The sequence below is a fragment of the Nannospalax galili genome, unplaced genomic scaffold, assembly GCF_000622305.1.
Source record: "Nannospalax galili isolate Female #2095 unplaced genomic scaffold, S.galili_v1.0 scaffold113, whole genome shotgun sequence".
Taxonomy (NCBI): Eukaryota; Metazoa; Chordata; class Mammalia; order Rodentia; family Spalacidae; genus Nannospalax; species Nannospalax galili.
The window spans coordinates 3,870,805-3,896,235 of NW_008335444.1; the positions used below are offsets into that span (position 1 = coordinate 3,870,805).

Consider the following 25,431-nt stretch of genomic DNA (forward strand, 5'->3'; position numbering starts at 1 on the left):
TCTGTAGAGATCAGAAGACAGTTTTTAGGAGTTACTTGTCACCGTCCTCTGTAGAGGCAAGATACTCTCTTGTTGATGCCACTTGGCTCCAGGCTACCTGGCCCATAAGCCTACTGGCCTGTTCTTTCTCTTCCTCCCATCTTAGATGTACTGGAATTACAGATGTGCACCAACACTAGGTTTTTGTGCCACCACATCCAGCTTTTTTTTGTGGACTCTAGGAACTTAGCTCAGGTTGTCACATTTAGCAGCAAGCACTTTTACTCACAGAGCCATCTTCCCAGCTCCTTTTTTGACATTTTGATAGGCAAAAAAACCCAAACAACCCCCCCCCAAAACCCCTTTAATTATAACTTTCTTAGATTACTTTTGCTACTATGAGTTTCTTTTCCCATTTATGATCACTTTTTATGTCTTTCAAATTAATTCAGAGTTTGAGTTTGGCTTACCTTTAATTGGATTTTTTTAAATTCACAGAAATGTTAAAGTTATTTTAGAAACAAGTTTTTAGATTTGAAAAAGAAGGCATTCCCTCTTCCTGCCTCTCTATTATTGTAAGAAATCTGTTCCATTTGGAGGAATGTGGATGAGGCTGGCAGCTAATCCAGCTTTATAGACAGTTGTCTGAGCAGTACTTGGACTACTGCTTTACCTGCCCCTCAAGCATTTCAGATGCATGTGGATTTCAAAACTGAGATCTAGTCAGGATTCATAATAACATGAGTAAGATGGGTTCTACTAAAGACCTGGTGTGCAAGAACCAGTCAAACCCTTTGTAGACTAGCAGTGGTATTTCCCTCAACCATTCTGTAATTATGAGTTTCTTACCTTTTGTTCTGCAGTTAAGAAGAGTGAAATGTTTTATCTGGTTTTGCTCACTTATTTTCTAATATACTGTCTTAGTTCTCTTTTTTAAAAAAAATATACAATTCCAAGTCATTTTGAAAAATAATATATAAACCATTATGATCTGATGTTTTGAAAATCTTAGGTCTTTGAGGATTTAAGTGGTCTCTTGGGTGTGGTGTCCTCACCCTTAATCCCAGCACAGGATGTCCAGGTTTGAGTATTGCCATGAGTTACTCAAAATGGAACTTTTCATTTTTTAAAATAACTTTTATAAAATTTATTCTCTGGGGGCTTGAGAGATGGCCACTGACTGCTCCTGCAGAGGACCTGGGTTCAGTTTCCAACACCCATATGGCAGCTAACAACTTCTGTAACTCCAGCTCCAGGGGAATCCCACACCCTCTTCTGACCTCCATGGGCGTTGTACAACACGGGTGCACTTACATACATGCAGGCAGAACACTCATATACATAAAATAAAAATGAATGAATTAAAAGGTTGTTCTGACAATTTCATACATGTATATAATGCATTCTGATTGCTGTCATTCCCCCACCCTCTTGGACCTTTCACCCCCCAACCCCTTTTATCCCCAGATTCTCTTCCCTAAGAGATTCTTTCCCCCATTCATATCTTTTTCTTTTGTTTTGTGACTTGCTCAATGTAACTGGGGCCATCTGTGTTATTGTGGGTTTAGAGCTATCCATTGGAGCCTGGTGGGCTCATCAGTAGGTACTAGAGACAATGTCTGCCTCTTTGCCACAAGCCATCAGAGAGGGTAGGCCCTCTGAGCCCCTCCCAGATCTGTGATTGACTATTAACAGGCCTAGTCTTGTGCAGGCTTAATCCAGGCAGCTCCAGCTGCTGTGAGCTCATGATTGCATTGACTCTGTCATGGCCAGAAGATAACTTTCACAGCTCGTCTTCCTATCTTCCAGCTCTTAGATGCTCTCTACCTCTTCTTCTATCATGTTCCCCTGAGCCTCAGAGGGTATATACATGTCTTGTTGAGGGCTGAGCACTCAACTGTCACTTTGAGCAGCAGTGTGTTTCTGTATTGACTGCTGCTCTTTGTTAGAGAAGCTTCTCTGATTAGGCCTAGAGTAACATTTGCCTGTAGTTATAAACATAGATATTTAGAAAGCAGCTTGGCTCCATGACAGTTTTTCATTCTTTGGGGGGGGGGGTTGAAAATATGTTTTTACATATTCTTGAAGAATTCTTTGACTTACTGTCTATTTGTTCCTTTTTCTTTGTATGGGGATCCTTTTGTAACTTAGGCTCTTGCGGGTTAAGTTTGTGGGTATGCCTTGACAAAAAGGAAATAGTCCCTGGGTCTTGCATCTTCCACCCTCCACTCTTGTGAGCTTGGAATGCCAATGCTATTTTTTAGTTGATTAGCTGTATAGTTTAGAACTAGATTTCTGTATTTATAGCTTTATGTCTTTGGGCAAGATAACTGTTCTTAAGTTCTTTATCTATCAGATGGAAATAAAAAGGTTAGGTTTAAATGACAGAATTTATGCTTTGAGCAGTGTCTCACACATACAAAGTAAGTATGTCTTTACTTTTATTTGTGTATTACCTTACTTGCCCATTTCACCAAGAGGTTTTATAAAGCTGTGTATGAAAATGAATAGAAAAACATTAAGTAAGTATTAGATAGATTTGTAATTCTGGTAATGAGCACTTTTCTTTGCGTGGCTAGTGTTTAATGTCAAAATCACCTATATTAATCATTTTTTATTGATACAGGAAATAAAGTCCACTTACATATTTTATGATAATTAGTATGACTTTCTTTTACTTTTTTTTTTCCTACTAGTTAGTGACTATTTAGCGTCTATGATATTAAAATTTACTACCAGTACTGAAGTCTGTAGTTTACAATGCTGAGTCCCTGTGTTACGTTTAAGGTTGGCTCACTCGTGCAACTAGGAAGAAAAGAAAGTGTTTTCAATTATTAAACATGGATATTTTTAGATGGCTCCAAAATCCGAAATTGATACGTTCACTCTGACCTCTTTCATGAGCCCTATATTTCTTGCTGCTTACTAGATATTTCTACTTCGATATTTTTTATATCATTTCAAACTTGGCATATTTAAAAATAAACTTGTTATCTTCCTTCTGGATTGGTGCAGGCTTTGATTTTCCTTTTTTTAAAAAAATATTATTTTTTATTTTATGGGTATGAGTGTATTGCTTGCATGTATGTAAGCACACCTGTGTTGTGCAGTGCCCACAGAGGTCAGCAGAGGACGTCAGATCTCCTGGAACTGGAGTTAAGGACAGTTGTTAGCTGCCATGTGGATGTTGGGAATTGAACCTGGGTCCTCTCCAAGAGCAGCCAGTGTTCTTAACTGCTGAGCCAGCTCTCCGGTCTGCCCTATGTATGATTTTTGTAGCCATCAGTATTGAATGAAAGATTTTTAGCAGTGAGTCTTTTCTAAGCCGTTGCTGTAATTTCCCCTCAGTAATTTCAGGCTAAGCAAAAAGGGAGAAAGACCTGGGGGCCTTAAAAAAGCAGGACCAGATGAGTTAGGCAGCCTTAGTTCTACTGCTTGGTAACTGTAAAACTTTGGGCAAAGGATTTATTTCTCTCGGGTAGCAAAGACCTAACAGCCGTCTGAAGTAGCCATTGGGTGCATTTCCTGATTGCTTACATGTGTGACTGCAGTTCACTGACATTGGCCTTTAGGAATCTTATGATTCATTCTGTACTTAAGACACTGCATGTGGGAATACCCTCCTCAGAGTTACTAAAAAAAACTTTTCACCCTATTTTCGTCTTCTTATTGTATATCCCCTTTTGGAATATCCTCAGAACCATATCTTTTGTAAAGGAAATTTATATTTTTCATTCTAAATCTTATATTCAAGGTCCCCCCCCCAAATCATCCTTCTAGTTAAGGATATTATTTTTAGAAAGAATCTCAAGTTTCTGTGGTATGATTAATAATTATTAAATAACTTGTGTTCCTGTTAAAAAATATTGTAAAGAGATTTTTTTTTTCCCCCTTAATCTTTACAGAAAATGTGCCAGAGGAACTTGGAGAACCATTTTACACAGATCAGTATGACCAGGAGCACATCAAACCACCTGTTGTTAATCTTCTTCTGTCAGCTGAGCTGTACTGTCGTGCTGGGAGTCTCATTCTCAAGAGTGATGCGGCAAAACCCCTTTTGGGCCACGATGCTGTAATCCAGGCTTTAGCACAGAAAGGTCTTTATGTCACTGACCAAGAAAAATTGGTAACTGAGCGAGATCTCCACAAGAAACCCATACAGATGGTGAGTCCTTGTATTCACAGGATGATTCTGTTTGAAATGCATACTGTTGTAAATTATGCTCTAAAATTGAAAACTTTAAAAAATCATCCCTGCCTAGTGTTTAAAAGCCATCTTGTTCTTGTAAAACTTGTTTCTAAGTAAAGATTTTAACAAACTATTTTGGAATATTAGGTACCATCTAATATCTGAAAGAAACAATTATATAATTTCCAACTATTTGACATAATTTTTCTTCAATTCAATTTTTTTTCATTATAGAGATTAGCTGTAAGAGAAAATGGATCCTTGACTATTTTCATTAAGCAGGAGTTGAGATTTTAAAGTTTTCTTTTAGGAGCAGAGGCTCAATGATAGAATGCTTGCCTGGCATATACAAGGCCCAGACTTTCATTTCCAGCACCACATGAAAAAATTACATATGGGGGCTGAAGAGGTAGCTCCTCAGTTAAGAACACTTGCTCTGCGAGCATGAGGACCAGAGTTCAGATTCTAGCAGCCATGTAAAAGCCAGGCTAGTCCTGTGCTGGCCTATGATCCCATCACCGAATCAGGCAGGAACAGGAGGATTGGTGGGGCTTGCTGGCTGCCAATCTAGCCAAAAAACAAGAGCTCCAAGTTCAGCCAGAGTCCCTACCTCAAAGGTAGAGGGCAATAAAGGAGGACATTTGCTACCCTCCTCTGGCTTCCATGTGTGCATACTCACATGCACGTATATGTGTTCATGTACATGTACATACAACTCATATACATGTGCTCATGTACATATGCACATACATAAAGTTAAAAATGTTTGTAACACAAAAATAGATCAAAAAATAATTCATAAATGTAGATTCTCTTTTATGTGTTTGAATAACCTCTTGGGAGATTTTGTGTATTAGATTAACAACCATTAACTCATTTCTTATAGAAAATACATGTAGAATGATTCTAAGTGAGCCTGGAGCAAGCATGCAGTAAGTCATAGATAGTCAGAAGACATAAATCCAAGTAATTTTAAGCTTATTGTATGCTTTAGCCTAAGTTTCACAAAATGCAAATATTACCAAGCATGTTATTAAATATTATTAAAAAGCAAGGCTTGGGATATGGCTCAGTGGGTCATAGTGGTTGCTGTGCAAGCATGAGGACCTGAGTTCGAATCCCAAGCAACCACATAAAAAGAGCTGGCTATTGCCATGCATGTCTGTAACTCCAGTGCTATCGGCTACAGAGACAGAAAGATTGCTGGAATTTGTTGGCCACTAGTCTAGTTCCAGGCTCAGCGAGAAACTGTCTCAAAGAGTAAGGGTTGAGTGATAGAGCAGGACACCCAACATCTTCCTCTGGCCTCTGCATTCGAAAATAAATGTGCACATACACCACACACGCATATGCACCTCCCTGTCCCCACAAGGAAAGAATGTTTTTAAAAAGAAAAAATGGTTTTGCATGCTAGATTAAATTATGTTTCGCATATGAGAACAGTAGTCTTGGGAGAAAGGAGTGTTTTATAAAAGGGTGTGTTATAACATTAGGAAATTCAAGAAGCATGAACAAAATTACTCAGTTGAGCACTAAGTGAGGTGATGATTTATTCTACTTTCTATATTATTTCTTTTAAAAACTTACTTGTGAAGAATTGAGAATAATTTCTCAAGAATAATTTACAGATTTTTATTTTATTAATGATAACAGAACATTGGTTGATCTGTTATCAGCTGTGAGATATTCAACTCTCATTGATGGCTCCAGATTCACATATGGTTACCCACCCTCTTGACTTTTGTACATGTGCTTTATGCGAACATGTACATGTATAGTGTGAACTATTTACTAGCACCAGGGATAAGTAGAATTCTACTTTTATGTCTCATCAGTATGCCACAGTCAGCTCTTCAGGGTTCAGTCTACTAGTTGGATGTAAATGGCAGTTACTTCCATTTCAAGTTGGGAGTTTAAAGGCCAAGTAGTTAGTTAGGGAGCACCTTGCTGATTCTGTGAATCAGTGTTTGCTTAGTAGCTACTCTTTCAGATACAGGTAGGTATGTATTAGATAACCCAGATGTCTTTAAAGTAGGTTATCTATTTTAGATTCTCTTTAATAAGAAGGAAACAAACAACATATTTTTCTAAATTTTTTAATGCAGTTTTTGGGTGTAAAAATAGACTGAAGATTCTTGGAGAATTAATTTAGAAATAACAAGTTTGGTAGATAGCTAATTGTATGCTTAGATTTCTTTCACACTATAGAGCCTGCTGATAACTTTGAATGTGTTTAATATTTAAAGAATTAATCTGTATGATATATAATTTCCCTGTTTTTCTGGCCCTACCTTCTAATTGTTGCTTATTAGAACTTCAGCCTAGACTACATCAACTTAACCCTTTGCAGTGTCACATTTATTGACCCACATTTTAATTGTATACTTTCAATTTTTGTTAGAATTTAGAGTTTGTCAATTGCTGTAATTTTTTGGTTCTTGCTATTATAATATTACATAACTCTTTTTCAAAAGCTTATGTAGGCAAATTTTTGAGTAGTAAAATTTTGTTCCTTAAACATTTTTGAAAGTTATCAGTTGTTTCTATGTCTTGCTTTTTGAAAGGTGTTATCTAAAATAGTGTCTTTAATTGCAGTGAATGTATTGATACCCTCTCTACCCTCTCCTACCACTTTACAGTTCTAAATTAGTTTAGTAATTTTACCATATGTCAGCTCACAGCCATTTCAGAAAAGCAAAATCTGGTAGTTAGAGAAGTATCATCTTGACTTTTTTTTTGTTTTGTTTTAATGTGTCTATGTGTGTATTGCGTGTATATGTGTAAATGACACCCATGTTGTGCAATGGCCAATGCCTGTGAAAGTCAGAAGAGGATATTAGATCCCCTGGGACTGGAGTTATAAGTGGTTGTTAGCCACCATGTGGGTGTTGGGAACCAAACCTAGGTCCTCTGCAGAGTAGTCAGTGCTCTTAACCTCTGAGCCATCTCTCAGCCTTTCATCTTAACATTTTAAGAATAATGTTCTTCCTAATTCTTTCTGATCAAAGTCTGATACAGTGTAAAACAAACTTTCCGGCCGGGCGTGGTGGCGCACACCTTTAATCCCAGCACTCGGGAGGCAGAGGCAGGTGGATCTCTGTGAGTTCAAGGCCAGCCTGGTCTACATAGTGAATTCCAGGACAGCTGGGGCTACAAGGAGACCCTGTCTCAAAAAGAACAAGAAAAAACAAAACAAAAAAAAAAACTTTCCCTGCAATCATATATATTATGAGAATGGTTTTTAGATCAGTGTTGACCAGACTGTTATCTTTGTTTTTTGTTTTTGTTTTTTTTTTTCCTGGGAAATGGAATTAAAATGGAGTGAAGAGATTTATGGAAATTATGTTATTTGAAATATTTCTTTGTTATTAACCTTTTTGTATAATTATATATGCTACTTTAAAACTTAGAGAAGACAAGTAGAAATGATAGTTGTCTGAAGTGCTTTATATGTATGTGAAAGGTTTCTACTATTTAAATTTTTTAAGAGAAATATGTTTAGCTTTTCTGTTTTTAGCTTTTTAAGAAAACAGGAAGTGAGAACAAATGCTGAAGAATTCTCTAAATGCTGAATTCAAGGGTCCCATAAATAACTAGCTGAAGCTTTGAGATCTCGTCATAGTCAATCATCAGGCTTTAAAAAGAAAAGATATATGACTAAGGCAACTTTGAATAATCATGTCTTATTAATTTGGGGGTGTATGAGAGACAGGGATATCTTTTTGTTAATAAATGAGATCATATTGGAGAATATATGCTTTTTAAAAAATTTTTTTAAATTTTTTTATTTTTTGGTCTTTTTGAGACAGTGTCTCCCTGTAGCCCCAGCTGTCCTGGAACTCACTATGTAGACCAGGCTGGCCTTGAACTCACTGAGATCCGCCTGTCCCTGCCTCCTGAGTGCTGGGATTAAAGGCGTGTACTACCACGCCCGGCCTAAAATTTTTTTATTTTTTAGAAGCATTTCATTACAGCTTTAACATTCTCAATAACAATTTCCAGACCAAAGATACATCTCTTTCAAAAGTGGCTATAAAATTTTTAGGTTCACAGTTGAATTAATACAGTTACACAATATTGAACTCAATATAAACCCTGTAGACATAAAATTGAACGAGTTTTTAATCTTTAAAAAAGATCTCCAATTCATTTTAAAATACACTGTTTCTTACAGAAAGACTCATTGTTTTTGCTAATAATGCTTAGATGTTGGCACATGCGTCTCTAATCTGTATGCATCTGATTATTAATCGTGGTCAGTTGCACTTGACTCCTTGGCACCTGTGTATGGGTATAAACGGGTAGATTTCAGTGGTAATGTTTATCACCTCTACTGTTTAACATGGTGTAAATTTTTATCCTTCCTCCTCAAATATAACTCATTTTTTAAATTTGTTGATTTTTTTTTTTGTACACTTTTTTTTTTTAAAGTCTTTCTGAGACAGGGTCTTCCTGTAGCCCCAACTGGCCTGGAACTCACTATATAGACCAGGCTGGCCTTGAACTCACAGAGATCTGCCTGCCTCTGCCTCCCCAGTGCTGGTTATTAAAGGCATGTGCCACCATGCCCAACATGAATATACATTTTTTTGTGACATTGCTTTTAAAAGGTTTGAGGTTATAACTTTAAATGCTGTGGATAGTAATTGATCCTGAGAGCTACAGCTGTTAAAATGTTTCCCATTTATAATCACTGGTAAAGCATTTTTAGTCACTGTGTTTTAAAGCCAACTGGTAATTATAATGCTTATAATTTTACTCCACTACATATACATTATCAATTAGATTTATAGAAGGAATTGTCATTTTGCCTAATGAATAGTATAAATAAATGAATAAAGGACCAATTTAAACAAATTACAATCAGCCCTTGGTATCCATGACGTTTGCATCAGTGGACTCAACCAGAAAAAAATATGTCTGTACTGAATAGATTTTTTTTCCCCTTGTTATTCCATCAACAGTATGCCATAACGGCTATTTACATAGCATTTACATTATATTAGCTAATACAAGTAATCTAGAGATAAAGTAGGGAGGATATTATATCTAAATGTTAAATACTATAGTTAAGAGACTCAAGATTCCACAGATTTTAGTGTCCCTGGGCGATCCTGGAACAGTCTGCTAGGGTACCAGGGATGAATATAGTTACATTGTTAAAAAACACACATTTCTGGGCTGGGGTGGTGGTTCACTCCTTGAATTTCAGCACTCAGGAGGCTGAGGCAGGCGAATCACAAGCTAGCTTGGGATGGTCTACATAGTGAGTTCCAGGCCAGCTGAGTCTATAGTGAGACCATGACTCAATAAAAACAAAAAACAAACTCCACACAGTTCTGAGTATTAGCATGAATAAATGAATATATACTTAACATTAAATTTGCAACTAGGTGGTAACCAGAGTAGGAGTTGACAAGACTTGAGGGGCTTGTAGCAAACGGAACCAAATGCTAAGTAAGGTAGCTTAAGAATGCAGAAAGTTTTGATTGCTCTTTAGTGAAATAAAGTTTCTGTATTAATATTAGATGAACTGGAGTATTGCTCAGGGTCATAAAATTTCAAAGCTATGAAATTTATTGCTAGAAGGAACCTTAGAAATCAGAAACCAGTATAATATATAAAACTCGCTGATGGTTGTTTGGGAAGCTTTGAATATAGATTCTCTGATCCTCTAGTCAGAGCTGCCAAATTATAACTTTTAGAGAAAGAGAGGGACATGCATTTTTTTGTTTTGTTTTGAGCCACAGTATTGCTATGTAGCCCTGCCTGGCCTTGAACTTGGCAATCCTCCTTGCCTCTGCCTCCCAAGTGCTGTGATTGCAGGAGTGTACCACCATGCCAGCTTAGGGACATGTATTTCTTAAAATGTGCTTTTTTTTTTTTTCCTAAATACTTATTTTATGTGTATGTGTGTATTGCCTGCTTGTAGGTAAGTGCACCCGTGTCATGCAATGCCCAGAAGAGGCTGTTGGATCCCCTGGAACTGGAGTTACGGACAGTTGTTAGCTGCCATGTGGGTGCTGGGATTCGAACCTGGGTCTTCTGCAAGAACAGTCAGTGTTCTTAACTGCTGAGCCATCTCTCCAGCCCTGATTTTTTTTTTTTTTAAACGGGTGATTTATGTGCTCAAGAATGTATGGAAATTGTTTATCTAATCCAAGGTCATTTTATACATATAATACCCATGTTGGACTCAGAAATCTTGTGATTTGCCTAAGACAGCATGGCTGTGTAGTAAAACTAAAATTAGAATCTGAGCCAGAACTGTGACTTTCTACTTTACTTTGCTGTAAACTGAAGCACATTTACACACTTAAGTATTTAGAATCCTGTTTACCCAACTATTATGTAGACCGTAGACTGTTATAGATTAAACTCTTGGTTGTGAATTAATTTCCCAACTATATTTATGTATATCTGTAGGAAATAAAAGTTGACATTCATAAAGCTAAATAAATGTGCATACATTTACAGTATGTGTCGTGTGAAATGAGATCAATTTTTCAGATGTGGCTTGTTTGACAAATGTTATTGTTGATCAGATTTTGTTGGGAACAAACATAAGTCAACTTTTTTGCACTTTATTTTTTAATTTTACCAAAAAAAAAAAAATGTAACCCAGGCTGACCTCCTGCTCACTATGTAGTTGAGGATGGCCTTTAACTTCTGATCCTCCTGCCTTTATCCCTTGAGTGCTGGGATTACCAGTATGTACTACCATACCTGGGCCATTACTGCCAGAAATCAACCATAGCTCTTCCTGCATGTGTTAGGCAAGCACCCTATCAACTGAGCTACATTTCCAGCCTCCCAATTAAAAAAATTTCTTTATGCTAATGAATATAAAAAAGTAGACTATTCTGTTTACTTAATATAAATTAAAGTGGAATGATACGCCAGTGGGTGAGACATAAACTGTTCTCTTATGAGTTGCTATTGTTATAATGAATGCTTTATTGACTTATTTTTACTTAGTTGTTTTGTTTTTTGGTGGCAGGGAGCAGGATCTTGTTATGTAAACCCAGCTGACCTAGAACTTGCTGTGTAGCCCAAACTGGCCTCAAACTCACAGCAGGCCTTTTGCTGCAGCCTTTTGAACACTGGAATTACAGGTGTATACCAATACGCCTGGCATTAGCTGTTTTTTTAATAAATTCAGAAACTAAAAGCTTAAAGCATTGAGACCCAGCCATGCTACTAGTATTATACTGCTTTCTTATACCCCGAGGCAAGGACAGTGCAATTGTAGTTAGAGCAGAGATAGTGGAAATATTTTGTTGTCTTCAAAAAGGACTTTTTATAGGTAAAGAAGTATTATTTTATCATGTTTTATGCTCTGTGTATTCACTGACCACTGTAGGTGTCACGCTCGCATTAAGAATGCCTTTCAAATTTTTTAAAGCAGAACTTGTCTTTGAAAAATTTTAACTTCCTATAGTTTTTTTTAAGATTTATTTTTATTTTATGTGTATGAGTATTTGCCTGTATGTGCCTGGTGCCCTTGGAGGACATAAGATGCCCTGGAACTAGAGTTACAGATGGTTGTGAGCTGCCAAGTGGGTGTGGGAGCTGAACCCAGGTCCTCTGCAAGAGCAACAAATGCTCTTAACCACTGAGCCATTCTTCCAGGCTTCTCATAGCTCTTTTTCATTAGGATCTTTTTCCCTTTATTCATTGCTAGAATTCAGGTTTCTCTTTTCCACCCATTGTGTACCTAATTTGAATTCTGTTGTTTCTAGGTAGCATATTGTGTACACCTCTATTAAAAATTCACACTATTGAGGCTGGTGAGTTGGCTCAGGGTTAAGATCAAGTACTGTTCTTGCAGAATACCCGAGTTAATTCCCAGCACCCATGTCAGATGACTTACACCCACCTGTAACTCCAGCTCTAGGGAATCTGCTGTCCTCTTCTGGACTCTGGGAACCCCTGTACTCACATGAACACATATGTGCGCACACACACGTAACACACATAAAATAGTTTTTCAAAATCGGCATTATTGGGGCTGGGACGATAGCTCAGTTGGTGAAGTTGCAAGCATGAAGATCTGAGCTTGATTCCAGCACCCATGTGAATAGCCAGTGTGTCGTGGCATGCTCCAGTGTAGGGAGGTAGAGACAGGAGGATCTCTGGGGCTCACTGGCAAGCCAGCCTAGCTAAATTGCTGAGCTTCAGTCTTAATGAAAAACCTTGTCTGGAAAAATGAAGTGGATGTCTCCCATGCCTAAGGATTACCTCTGACCTCCATATGCATGTACACGTGCATATACACACTAATAATAAGGTAAAATAAAAATTCACATTAGCTTTTGATACCTTAGCCATGTTTTTTGTGTTAGAGAAAATGTTTATAATTTATTTGGAGCTCAAGTTTATTTTCAAGTAGAAATGACTTGTGAATCACAATTGTTTTAACAGATAATTTCACAAAAACTTGTACTTATGATAAAACTGAATTAGCTTTAACCACTTTATTTAAAGAGCTTCTGCTTCATACCGTCTACCATGCTTAAAAAGTTTGTGCCTTCACTGTTTTACTTTCTGGTGAGAGTTATAGAAAATTAACCAAGTTCTAATACATATGTTTTAAGAATATATAGGCACAAAACTCAGTCTTACTCGAGTTTATTTTTTTAGTTTATTATTATTATTATTATTATTATTATTATTATTATTGTTCAAGAGTTTTAAAAAAAAATGTTATTATTATTATTATTATTATTATTATTATTGTGTGTGTGTGAGTGTGTGTGAGCGTATGGATCATGGTACACTTATGGAGGTCAGAGGACAACTTTGTGGAGTCACTTCTCTCCTTTTTTACATAGATTCCAGGGATTTAACTCAGCTTGTCAGATTTGCAAGGCAAACACTTTACCTGCTGAGCCATTTTGTTGGCCTTTAAACCAAGTTTGGAAAGGTATGAAGGAATTTACTAGGTAGGGAAATGAAGGCTATCTGTGTGGTAATATATGTGGGAATTAAGGGGTGTTAAAGGGGGTGTTCCAGCATGATACACTCAGGAAAGTAAGGGATGTACTTGTAACTAGCATTAGGTACATATTAGGAGATGAGAAGCAATGATATCACAGAATAGGTGGAGGCAGGGCTTGAATGACCTTTTATATGACAAATATGGGTTTTCTCCTGGAAGTGACAGGGAATTACATAGAATAGAGGCTAAACCCTACAGACAGGGTGTAATTAGATTTGTGCCTCAGAAAGTCACTTTGGTGGTACTGTGAAAGAGAGACCACTCAGGAGAGATGAAATTGCTGGGGCCTGAGCTAACAGGCTGGAAGGCTAGAGAAGCTGTATTGAAAGGGAATTATTTGTGTGCAGGCCTGAGGATTGAACCTAGTGTCTTGGCATGCTAGACAAGTGCAGTATCTACCCAGCTACATCCCCAGCTCAGGAAAGGTATAGAATTTTGTTTTCATGTGTCTGTTAATTTTCTAAAATTGAGTGGTAAATCTTAAAATATTAACTAGGAGTTTTTGGGTTTTTTTCCAAAAGAAAAAAGGAAGAGCTAAATTCAGTGTAGTTAACCTATGTAAATACATGGTACCTATAAGGTAACCTTGCTTTCTTTAGTGTCTGAGATCTGTCCTATTTTGAGGTAACAATATTCTCCTTAAGTTTAAATTTAAATATGTCAAAACAAAGCTAGCTAGAATATGCACATGATGCGGGGCGGGGCGGGGGGGAGAATATGCACACGTAATTAGAGCATAGATTGAGATTTTTTTTTTTTAGCAAATTTGGTATAAAAACAGTCCTTTCTAATTTTCAGAATTACAATCCAGTATCATAGAACAGTGGACAGTCACCACAGCTGTGTATAACCACGCACACCCCTGGTCTATGCTGAGCATATTGATCTCCTACTCCTATGATCCATTTTTTATTTTTTATTTTTGTAATTTGATAGCTAATAGCAGTTTAGCAAGTTATTTTTCTTTATTATGTGATGTCATCTAAATAAAGAGGTGATCATTAGAAATGCTTTCAAAGCTGTTCATTTGGATACTTGCTTGTGTTCAAATTCTTGCACAAACAAGTTTCTTGTAGCTGGGGAGAAATCTTTGCAATAGTAAGATTCCTTCTGAGCCTGTACTGTTGGGTGTTTGAAAGGGATGTTCAAATGGATTACCTTACTAAGTAAGGTATGCTACAAAGCTGTCCCAGGGGCCTGGCCCAGGTAGATCTTTTGATACTCTCGCAGGGAAGTGAGAATGCTGATTATTGTTTCCTGAAGCTAAAATTGGGACTTTTATATATAAATAAATAGGTAAATAAATAAAAGAACTTTCAAGAGTTACGAGAACTGTGGGGAAAAAAATAAAAACAGGGTTGTATGGCAGAGTGATCTGAACGGCATTTGTGCCATTCTGTTAGAGTAGTTAGGGTAAGCCTTACACAGAAGAAGGTATTTGAGCAGATCCGAAACAACAGGGAGCCAGCTAGACAAAGATGGGGGTAGAGCATAGCCAGTGGGAGTAAATATAAAGAACTTTGCATGGTGCCTATCCCACAAAATAGAATTCATATGTGTGTGACAAAGTTTCTGCTAGGAATTTCCTGGGATATTTTCAAAATGTGAAATTTTAGAGTCATGTTTACTTAATATATAATTTGTATAATATGACATATTTAACCTCATCCAATAAGCATCCATTGAAAATGACTGTGGGCAGGAAATGATAAAGAGAAGTAACAAGAAGACAGACCAAGCCCCTGCTTTGATAGGGTGAGGTAGGTTGGGAATCAGCATAATTTTGGTAGCAAAGATGACCAGTAAACATTTAATCTGATGGTTGACAATTTCAGAAATGCTGTGAAGGAAATAAATCTGCAAATGACTGTAGAATTTGCTATTTTCTCAGAGGTAGTCAGAGAAGGCCTGCATAGAGAGTTGACATTTCAACTGAAACATAAATACCAAAGAAACCAACATATGATGATCTGGGAAAAGGACATTCTAGGCAAAAAGAAATAAGCTTACAGGTCCTGATGTTGGAGTAAATTTGGTATGTTTTAATAATTGAAAGAAAGCCACTGGGGTTGGTAGTGAGCAAGGTTGGGGGTGGAATATGAGATTTAGGGAAAATGATGGAAGCCAAGACAGCTAAAACCCTGTAGGGCATGTTAAGTTCACATTTTATTCCAAGTATATAGGAAAGTCATTGAAAGATTTTAAGCAGGGCAGTGAGGTGATCTGATTTTCTTTTCTATGAGTCCTTTAGGTTGCCTTGTGGACAATGGGTCTAGATAGGGTATGGTAGGTTGGGAATCAGGAATTGTGTTAGATACCAAGTAAGCAGTGGGATAAGTCTGAAATGTAGAAAGCCTCTGTAGATTTTCAGATGGGAGTCGTTAAATACCATTAATAGTAATTTTAGTTTAATAGAAAAGGGTCCTTTAGCATAAATATCAGTATAGTATAGAGGCAGTGCAGTAAAAATAATTTGACAGGAATATTATTTTACTAAGTACGAATATAAAGATCACTATTTCACATTGCATGATGAGCAAGAAGTCATGCTTGCTGCTAAGAATGGTAGAGGTTTTTTGTTTTACTTTCTCCCTACAGATTTATATATAGTGAGCTGTAATTCATGAAACATTTATTGGGCTTGGAGGATTTAGGGGTTCTGGAGGGAGAAGAGAATCTAAATAACTGATTAGATTATTAGTGTTCTATTTTATCATCTACTCTTTTTATTTTTTATTTTTCAAAGACAAGGTCTTGCTGTATTGCCTAGGCTGTTCTTGAACTCTTTAGCTCAAGAGTTCTCTTCTTCCTCAGCCTGCTAAGTGTTACATCCTCTCAGTTGTTATTAAGCTGTTAATTGTCTCTGTAGCTTTTACAATGTAATTGCTACACCTAAAGCTCATGGAACATAGAACAGGGGTAAAGAGGACAACACTAATGAAATCTCTCAATTCTCATTAATGAAGATCGCTCATGCAACAGAGGGTCGAGAACAAAAAGGTCACAAATGGCCAAAATGTAGAGATTGAGAGTCTCCAGAATGCTGGTCCTTGGACAGGACTCCTATATTAAACTTCATCCACCCAGGGCTTAGGGACCATCTCAGAAGAGAGGGGCGGGAAGATTGTAAGAGCCACAGAGGAGGTGCATGACCATATGGAATCAGAGTCCTACAGCTTCTGGGACCCTGCTCATATGATTCTATGGCAATGGTATTAGAATATACAAGTTGCTTGCAAACTCAGGCAGACAAAAACCCAGCATAGAACTGGGGGAATGAACAACAGACCCCAATCTTAGCTGAAGAAACATTGGCAACTGATTACTGCTAGGTGAGGAAGAGCTGATCTTCCTAAAACAAGAGAGTCTAGATAAGTGGACTAGACTACTCAGTGGTTGGATTTGCACTGGGGAACGTCTGGGGACACTGACTTGACACAGTGGGCCTTACACATGGATGACAGAGTATATGGGTTCCAGTGGCAGGGCTATGGGAGGGTACTAGTGGGGGAGGGGGTATAAAAATGATTAAGATTGTTTGAGATATTCTGTATGAAATACACAAATTCAATAAAAACAAAATTTAAAAAGTAAAAAAACAAAACAAAACAAACCTAATATAGCTAATTACCATAGGGTTATCATGGCCTTCCTTGTCTTCTTTACTCATAGGGCTTGGTAAACAAGCCTACTTAGGAGACAAGCCTGCCGGACAGGAGACAGTTAGGGAACAGCCCTGCTGCTGTCATAATGTTGCTTCAGTTTCTCTTCTGATAAAGCTAGTGCTGTCCGCCACATTCTTGATACACCCAGCTGAAAGAAATTTGCTGACAAACTTCCTTTCAGATAGTTTTTTGGTGGTTTACTAAAGCTTTTGCTGGTGGTTCCTTTTATAAATAAAATATATTTCAGTATGTGTTTTGTAACTTGTTTTAGGTCTTGGGGTTTGAGACAATTTTTGGCTCAGAACCAAATATTCCTGGAAAACTTCCAAATCTGGAAAACTACAAAACACAAACATACTTAGAAAGACAACATGTGTGACTGGTTAAAATACACTAGAATATAATCTTGTGCAAGGGTTAGAGAACATAGCCATCATTTTATATTGTCAGCACAGGGAGCACAGTTAATGCTGACCAGTGGCTGACAAGCCTGAACTGCCGAGTATAAGCTGTCGTCAAATCAGTCCTGCCCAGCTCTCTGTGGGTAGTACATCTGAACAACATGTGCTCTTCACTAAAACCTTGATTTGTTAATGTACTCTAGTGGCCTTCTTAGAAAGTTCATACTTCATGCTCTTGATGTTTGGTTTTTCCTGTTTGCATGTCTTTGGCTCATTGGAAAACTGCATTAATTCCTTTTGAAGTATTAGTTGATACATTTGTTAGAGAAATATTACATGATTAAAATTAAGCTTAGCCAGGTATGTTGACCCATGCCTTTAATCCCAGCACTCTGGAGGCAGAGCAGGTGGATCTCTGAGAGTTCAAGCCAGCTTGTTCTACATAATAAGTTCCAAGTCAACCAGGGCTACAGGGAGATCTTGTCTTAGAAAGATGAAAAAAAAAAAAATTAAGCTCAAATTTTATTTATCATGTAGACCATACAGAGAAATTTTAGAGTACTTTAAGGTATGCATTTCATTTGATGCATTGTGGGGTAAGAAATCAAGTGTTCCATCACATTTGAAATTGTGTGTGTGTGTGTGTGTGTGTGTGTGTGTGTGTGTTTGTTTGTTGTTGTTTGTTTTGTTTTTGGTCTTTTTGAGACAGAGTCTCCCTGTAACCCCAACTGGCCTGGAACTCACAATGTAGACCAGGCTGGCCTTGAACTGACAGAGATCCATCCGCCTGCCTCTGCCTCCTGAGTGCTGGGTCTAAAGGTGTGCGTCACCATGACCCGCTTGAAATTTTGTTTTAAATCAACACACAGTTACTATAATATCCATTTATGAGTTAAGTGTGTTGTTTTCAATACAGATAGGTAATCGTAGTGACTGGACCAGGATAATTGACATGCTTGCTACCTCAGATGTTTGTTGTTCTTTTGTATTTTGGAAATTAATGTCACCTTTATTAGCTGTTTTTTTTTTTCCTTTTTCCACTTATGTTTGTGTGTGCATGCCTGTGTGCATGCATGCATGTTGGTATGTATGTGGGGAGTGAGTGGGTGCATAGGTGAATGTGCATGTGGAGGCCTGAGGTTGAAATCAGGAATCATCCTGGGTTCCTCTTCTACCATATTCACTGTGTCACGGTCTCAGTCAAACCCAGAGCTCCCCAATATGGCTAGTTTTGCTAACTAGCTTTTTCTGGGGATCCCCTATCCATGCCTTCTGAAGCTGGAATTACAGACTACCACACCCACCTAGTGTTTTCGTGGGTTCTGATGATTTGAACTCGTTTAGCAATTAACTACTGAGCAATTAACTACCAAGTCCTCTCCCCAGTTCTCTGCTAGCTATTTTGAAATAATTCAGTTTGTTGTCAATCATAGTTACCCTACTGTGCTACAGAACATTAGAAGTTATTCTTCCCATCCAAGTGTACCTCTATACCCATTAGGACTCTTCTCTGCATTTTTTCCTCCCCCACATTATCCCCAGGCTCTGATAACTATTATTTTGTGCATTATTATTATTATTATGATGATGATGATGATGATGATGATGATGATGATGACAGGGTCTCTAGCCTAGGCTGGCCTCAAACTCTGTGTAGTTGAGGATGTCCTCGAACCTCTGCTCTTCATGCCTTTGTCCCCTGAGTGCTAGAATTAGGAGCTTGCAATGCCACACCTGGTTTATGTAATACTGGTGATCAAACCCAGGCTTCGTGCATGCTAGGCATGTACTCTACCAACTAAGATCCACCTTTACTTTGAGGACTAAATATTAGAGCATGCCATATTTATCTTTCTGTGTCTGAATTATTTCACTTAAAAAGACCTCCAGTACCACCCATATTTCTGCAGTGACAAAACCTCATTTTTCTTTATGGTTGAGTAATAGTCCATTATGTTTATATGCTGCATTGTCTTCACCACTTCATCAGACAGTGGCCACCGAGGTTGAATCTTTACATGGGCTAGATAGTGGTGCTTCTACAAACATGCAGATGCAAGTATCTTTTTCCACATGCTAAGGACTAACCCACATTGAACTGATGAAGACATGGGGCATAATAAAATCAGTTGATTTCTGGTCAGAGTTATCTTTTAAAATAAACTTTATCAAGTCATAGTTTACATAAAATAAAATATGTCAGGGGTTGGAGAGGTGGCTCAATAGTTAAGAGCACTGCTCTTGCAGAGGACCCAAGTTGGATTCCTCGCACCCACATGGCAGCTAACAACCATCTGTAACCAGTTCCAGGGAATCTGATGCCCTCTTCTGTCCTCCACTGGCATGACACAACACAATACAAGTGTACTGACGTACATCCAGGCAACACACTCATACACATAAAATAAAAATAATAAATAAAATATTAAAAAATATGTCTACTTACAGTTATTTTGTTTTTGTGGGTTAGAGGTATAGCACAATGGTAGAGCACTTGCATATAGCATACATGGACTAGATTCCCAGCATTGCCAAAAAGTTTAAATAGTTTGATGAATCTTGATAATATATGTGCTCGTAAAATTACCAGTCCAGTTAAGACACAGCATTATTATTTTTTTTTAATATTTTATTTTTATTTTATGTGTATGCATGTGTTTCCTGCGTGTAGGTAAGTGCACCGGTGTCGTGCAGTGTTCATGGAGGTCAGAAGAGGCTGTCGGATTCCCTGGGACTGGAGTTGTGGACAGTTGTTAGCTGCCATGTGGGTGCTGGGATTCGAACCCGGGTCTTCTGCAAGAACAATCAGTGTTCTTAACTGCCGAGCCATCTCTCCAGCCCAAGACACAGCATTATTACACCCAAAAATTCTCTTGTGCCTTCTTGTAATCAGTTCCTAACCTCACTCTATTCTAGGCATCCATTGATCTCATTTCTATGTAGATTAGTTTGCTTGTTTGATAATTTCAAATAGCTGAAAGCATAAGATAAATAAAATATATAAATATTTCATGTATTTTGCTGAATTATTTTGTTATCTTGTGATTCATTGATGTCATGTGTAGTTCATATCTTTTCATTGCTGAATATTACACTGTTCTATGAGTCCCACAATTTGTTTATTCATTCACCTCTTGGTGGAATTGTTGGTTCCAGTTTGTGGTCTAGTGTAAAGCAACTGTATGCATCTGTGTCTAGGATTATTTCCAGTTCCATGTCACCTGCAGAATAGATATGGCCAACATTCTCAGACCAGATATCATGAAGCTACTTTGCTCAGGTTCCAGTCCAGAGCCACAGAGACTTCAAGTGGCAGCTAAAGCAGGGGCCATTCAGAGCTCTAAGTACTCAAACTTTGCCACAGGTTTCTTTATGTATCAATGTAAAGATTTTTTTCTTATTGTAGTTCAAGAAATCTACAAAACTACAACCTTGTCTTTATTAGAGCATGTTGCTTACTGTCTAGTGTACACTCCTTCCTTTCCAAAAAACTTTGAATTGTAACTCGGCAAGCATAAACTGAAAGGTCTTGAACCAGCATCTAACATATTACCAAAAAGAAATGTGTACAAGAATCACTGTGGGCCTTCAGATGATTTGAATGAAAGACATTTGCAGAGGAAATGCATGTATAAAAAAAGGATATGCTAACTTGCTAACCACCCCAAAACTTAGTGGCTTAAAACAAGATCCCTTTATTTGTTCATGAGCAATTTGGCTGCAGCTCTGTAGGATGTCTCTGCTGCTGGTCTCTCCAAGTTCTTCATGTAACTGCAGGCATCTGACAGCTCAGCTTGAGCTGCCCAATGCAAGATGGCCATATTTCTCTATCTCTAAGTGTTAATAGCAGTAATAAAAATATTTTTTAGGTTTGTTTTTCCTCGTGATCTTAATTTGTATTCTGTGATGACTGATGTAATTTGTTTTTGGAAAAAATGTGTTTATTGGTCATTCATAAATCTTTTGTGAAGTGACTATGAAAATTGTTTTCTCATTTTTCTCATGGTTTTTTTTTTTTTGTCTTTTTACTACTGTAAGAGTTGTTATACTGATTCCAAGTCGTTTGCTTAGTAGGTGTATTGTGATTGATTTTTCTTCTAATCTTTGACTCATCTTTTCATTTTTACAGTGATGCGTTTCCAACAATTTTTGTTTTTGATGGAGTACAGTTTTGTTTTCTTTTGATCCCTAGTGCTTTTAGATCCTGTGAACTCTTACTCTGCCTACATCATTATCTAAATCCAATTTCATTTTGGATTCATCTTTTTGGATAATGGGGTTATGACTGATTTCCTTCTTCCAAACAGGTGTCTGGTTGTGGCAGCCCTATTTATTGAAGACTTTTTCTTTTCTCTATTGATTGACCTAGAAATCTGTGTCTGTTAGGCCAGTACCACACAGTTTTCACCTGTGTAGTTTTGTAGTAAGTCTTGAAATCTGAAGTATAAACTGTCTAACTTTTGTTGTTTTTTTCCTATCAGAATTGTTTCAGTTATTCTAGTTTCTTTACATGTCCATCTACATTTTAGGTCAGTTTTCACAAGGACACTTGCACACATAGACAGAATGCAGTCCCCCATCCTGTCATTAAAGAAAACTAACAAGGAATGATGCCGTTTGTAAGGTATTTGAAGGTGCCCTATATTGGGCTAGGGGTTTCATTTCTGTTTGTAATTTGCTAAGAAGTGTTTGTATATTTAAGTCATAAATAGATGGTGTATTTTTCAGATTTTTTAATTGAAATAATTACTTGACTTTCCTCATTTATATTCTTAGTATGTAAATTGAGGGTTTTTCAGATATTAAAAGAGTCTTGAATTCTTGGAAGTTAATTTATCTGGTCATGATATTTTATTGATTGATTGATTATGTATATGCACATGGGTGCCAGGGTATGCAGGTAGAGGTCAGAGGACAACCTGCAGAAATTGGTTCTCTCCTATTAGTGACTGGTCCCAGGGATAGAACTCAAGCTTAGCAGGAAGTGCCTTATCCTCTGAGCTATCATGGCAGCCCCCTTTTGTATGCTGATGGATTTAATTTGCTAGTGTTGCCTTAAGGATGTTTGCAACCACATTGGTAAGAGATATTTTTCTTTTTTTCTGATTTCTTTCTCTGCTTTAACTGAAGTTCTAGGGTAATACTGACCTTGTATAATGAATTGTATAGTAATCTCCTTGTTTTTCTGAAGACTTCACGAGTGATTGGTATCATTTAACATTTACAGGAGCTTGGGTTTATTTCTGGGAATAGTTTTTCAAGTTGTAAATTTTTTTTAATATTTATATTTTATGTGTATGAGTGTATTGCCTACATGTAGGTAAGTGCACCCATGTCATGCAATGTCTGTGGAGGACAGAAGAGGCTGTCAGATCCCCTGGAACTGGAGTTACAGACAGCTGTTAGCTGCCATGTGGGTGCTGGGATTCGAACCTGGGTCTTCTGCAAGAACAACCAGTGTTCTTAACTGCTGAGCCATCTCTCTAGCCCTGTAAAAATTTATTTTTAAGAATAGATTTACAGCTATAAAGATTTCCAGTTGCTTGTTTAAGTTTTGGTTCTTTGTGTCTTTTAGGTACTTGGTAATTTCATGTATGTCCATTTAAAACTTTAAATAGTTCACACTATTCTCTTCCTCTCCTGGCTGAGGTCTATAGTCCTAGGCATGACTTCAGCTTTGTCAACCCTCCTCTGGACTGAGGCCTGTCAATGCTTCCATATTGCTGTTTGTGATTTTTATTAAACACCATGGGAACCTCTGGCGATGTTTTTATCAGTCCCGTTACTTCTTTTTTTTTTTTTTTTCCACAAGCAAGTTCCAATTTAACTAGAACATTATCAAATCCACTTAAAAACTTTAGAATTGGTGTGGAGTTGATCAAATGATTTTCCTAACTGGATGCCAGAAGAACACAGATGCTGAATGATTTATTAAAGCAGTTCATAACCTGCCAACTAAAGGATTTCTAAAAAGAACAACTTATACTATTTTCTTTCTTTGATTTAGGCTATAACAATTGTATACTCTTTTTTTGTAAAAATTGTTTTATTTTTATTTTATGTGTATGAGTGTATCGCCTGCGTGTATGTGAGTGTTTCTGTGTTGTGCAATGCTGCAGAGGTCAGAAGAGGACTTCAGATTCCCTGGAATTGCAGTTAAGGGCAGTTTGTAGTCGCTGTGTGGATACTGGGAATCGAACCTGGGTCCTCTGCAAGAGCAGTCAATGCTCTTAATCGCTGAGCCATCTCTCCAGCCCCACAATTGTATACTCTTTGTTGTTGGTTTTTTGTTTTGTTTTGTTTTTTGTCTGTCTTTTTGAGACAGGGTCTCCCTGTAGTCCCAGCTGACCTGAACTCACTGTGTAGACCAGGCTGGCCTTGAACTCACAAAGATTGGCCTGTCTCTGCCTTCCGAGTGCTGGGACTAAAGGTGTGCGCCACCATGCCTGGCTAATTGTATACTCTTAAAAAGAGATTTTTGGAGCTGGAGAGATGGCTCAGTGGTTAAGAATACTGGTTGTTCTTGCAGAAGACCCGGGTTCGAATCCCAGCACCCATATAGCAGCTTAACAACTGTCTGTAACTCCAATTCCAGGGATCTGATGGCTTCTTCTGTCTTCGGTGGGCATTACACGATACGGGTGCACTTACCTACATGCAGGCAATACATGCATACACACAAAAATAAATAAAAAAGATTTTCATTAATTTAGTGGTGATAACTAAATATTTCAAAAAGATGTGGATGGTGGATATCCGAAGTGAAGAATCACAATAGTAAAGATTAATATTTGAAACTGGAAAGATGGCTCAGTGGTGAAGAATGTGTGCTGCTCTTGGAGAGGACCAGAGTTCAGATCTCAGCACCCATTTTGCACAGTACATCAATACCTGTAAGTCCAGCTCCAAGGGATCTGACATCCCCTTCTGGCCTCTACAAGCACTCACACACATGTGTACATATATACCCATGCATAAATAAAAATTAAATAAATTTTAAAAAAGATTACTATGTATGTTCAAGAGAATGGTGTCATTAAATTGTTTCAAATATGATGTTTAGCTATTCCCTGCTTCTTTGCTGTCTTCCAGTTTGGCTTTTGTATTTATAGAATGATGGCATTCTGGATTCCCCAGGAAAACATGGTGGGAGTCAGAATTTCAGTAGCCTTAAAGCTCTTGACCATCCAATTGAACATCTGTGCACTTTAGTCCCAGAGAACATATCACTGTTAAAAGAAATATGTTTGAAATAGATGTCAGAAAAGAATAAAATTTTGGGTTTACATTTCCCAGTAAAAATGTATAGACTTACTAGGAATAGCTATTGTTTGACTTCCAGATCTTTTCCTATCAATATTAGCTAGAGCCAGGAGCGGTGGTGCACAATTTTAATCCCAGCACTCGGGAGGAATGGCAGGCAGGTATCTGTGAGATTGAGGATAGCTAGTCTACATAACAAGGTCTAAATGAATTGGGGGTCAGGGAAACCCTGTCTCAAAAAAAATTAGGTAGAAAACAATTCCAGTATAAATAAGATAAAGGAAAGAACAGAAAACTGTGGTAAATTCATATGTTCTGTAAAAGACATTTTTTTCATGTATTATTTAGTTTCATAATTCATTCATTCGTTCGTTGAGACAGAGCTTCACTGTGCAGCCGGATGACCTTAAACTTAGCATGCTTCAAGGATGGGATTACTGGTGTGTACTACCATGCCTGGCTTCACATTTTTAAATAGATTTAGTACAGGTACACTTAAAGGATTCAACTTCAAATTTAGAAAATAAAAGTCTCCAGTGTTTCCCTGTGTTCAGTCAGTAACACACAGTGACTCGTCTAAAGGAAAATGTTTCTTTCTTCATGTTCTTACTTAGCTTTTCCTAGAATAGGTCATAATGACAGTGCCTTTTTTTTTTTTCTTCTTCTTCTTTGATTTATTTATTTTTATGGGGCTTTTGGCTACTCTAACATTACCCCGTCTGAAGAGGTAACCCTTCCATGCTGAACAGGGACCCAGGGTGAGGCAATTAGAGTAACCCTTCAGTGGGTCTATCTAAAAGACTCCCAAATTGCATAACTCATATATCAAGGAGGAAAAGAAAGTCTTTGAATTATTAATAGGAGATGTGAAGGAGAAGTAAAGGCAAGAGTAGTTAGCATTACAAGTTCTAGACAGGGAACTAGAAAAAAGTC

At 37.5% G+C, this 25,431-nt stretch overlaps 1 protein-coding gene across 6 annotated transcripts in view; it reads left to right on the forward strand.

Annotated features, from left to right (window-relative positions):
- The window catches only part of Camsap2 (calmodulin regulated spectrin associated protein family member 2), a 136,732-nt gene that overhangs the window by 13,538 nt on the left and 97,763 nt on the right, over window positions 1–25,431 (forward strand). For all 6 annotated transcript variants that reach the window (XM_017797438.2, XM_017797439.2, XM_008830269.3 and 3 more), the window contains exon 2: window positions 3,885–4,144. In XM_017797438.2, coding sequence (XP_017652927.1) covers window positions 3,885–4,144 — 260 coding nt within the window. The remainder of the gene's footprint in view (window positions 1–3,884; window positions 4,145–25,431) is intronic.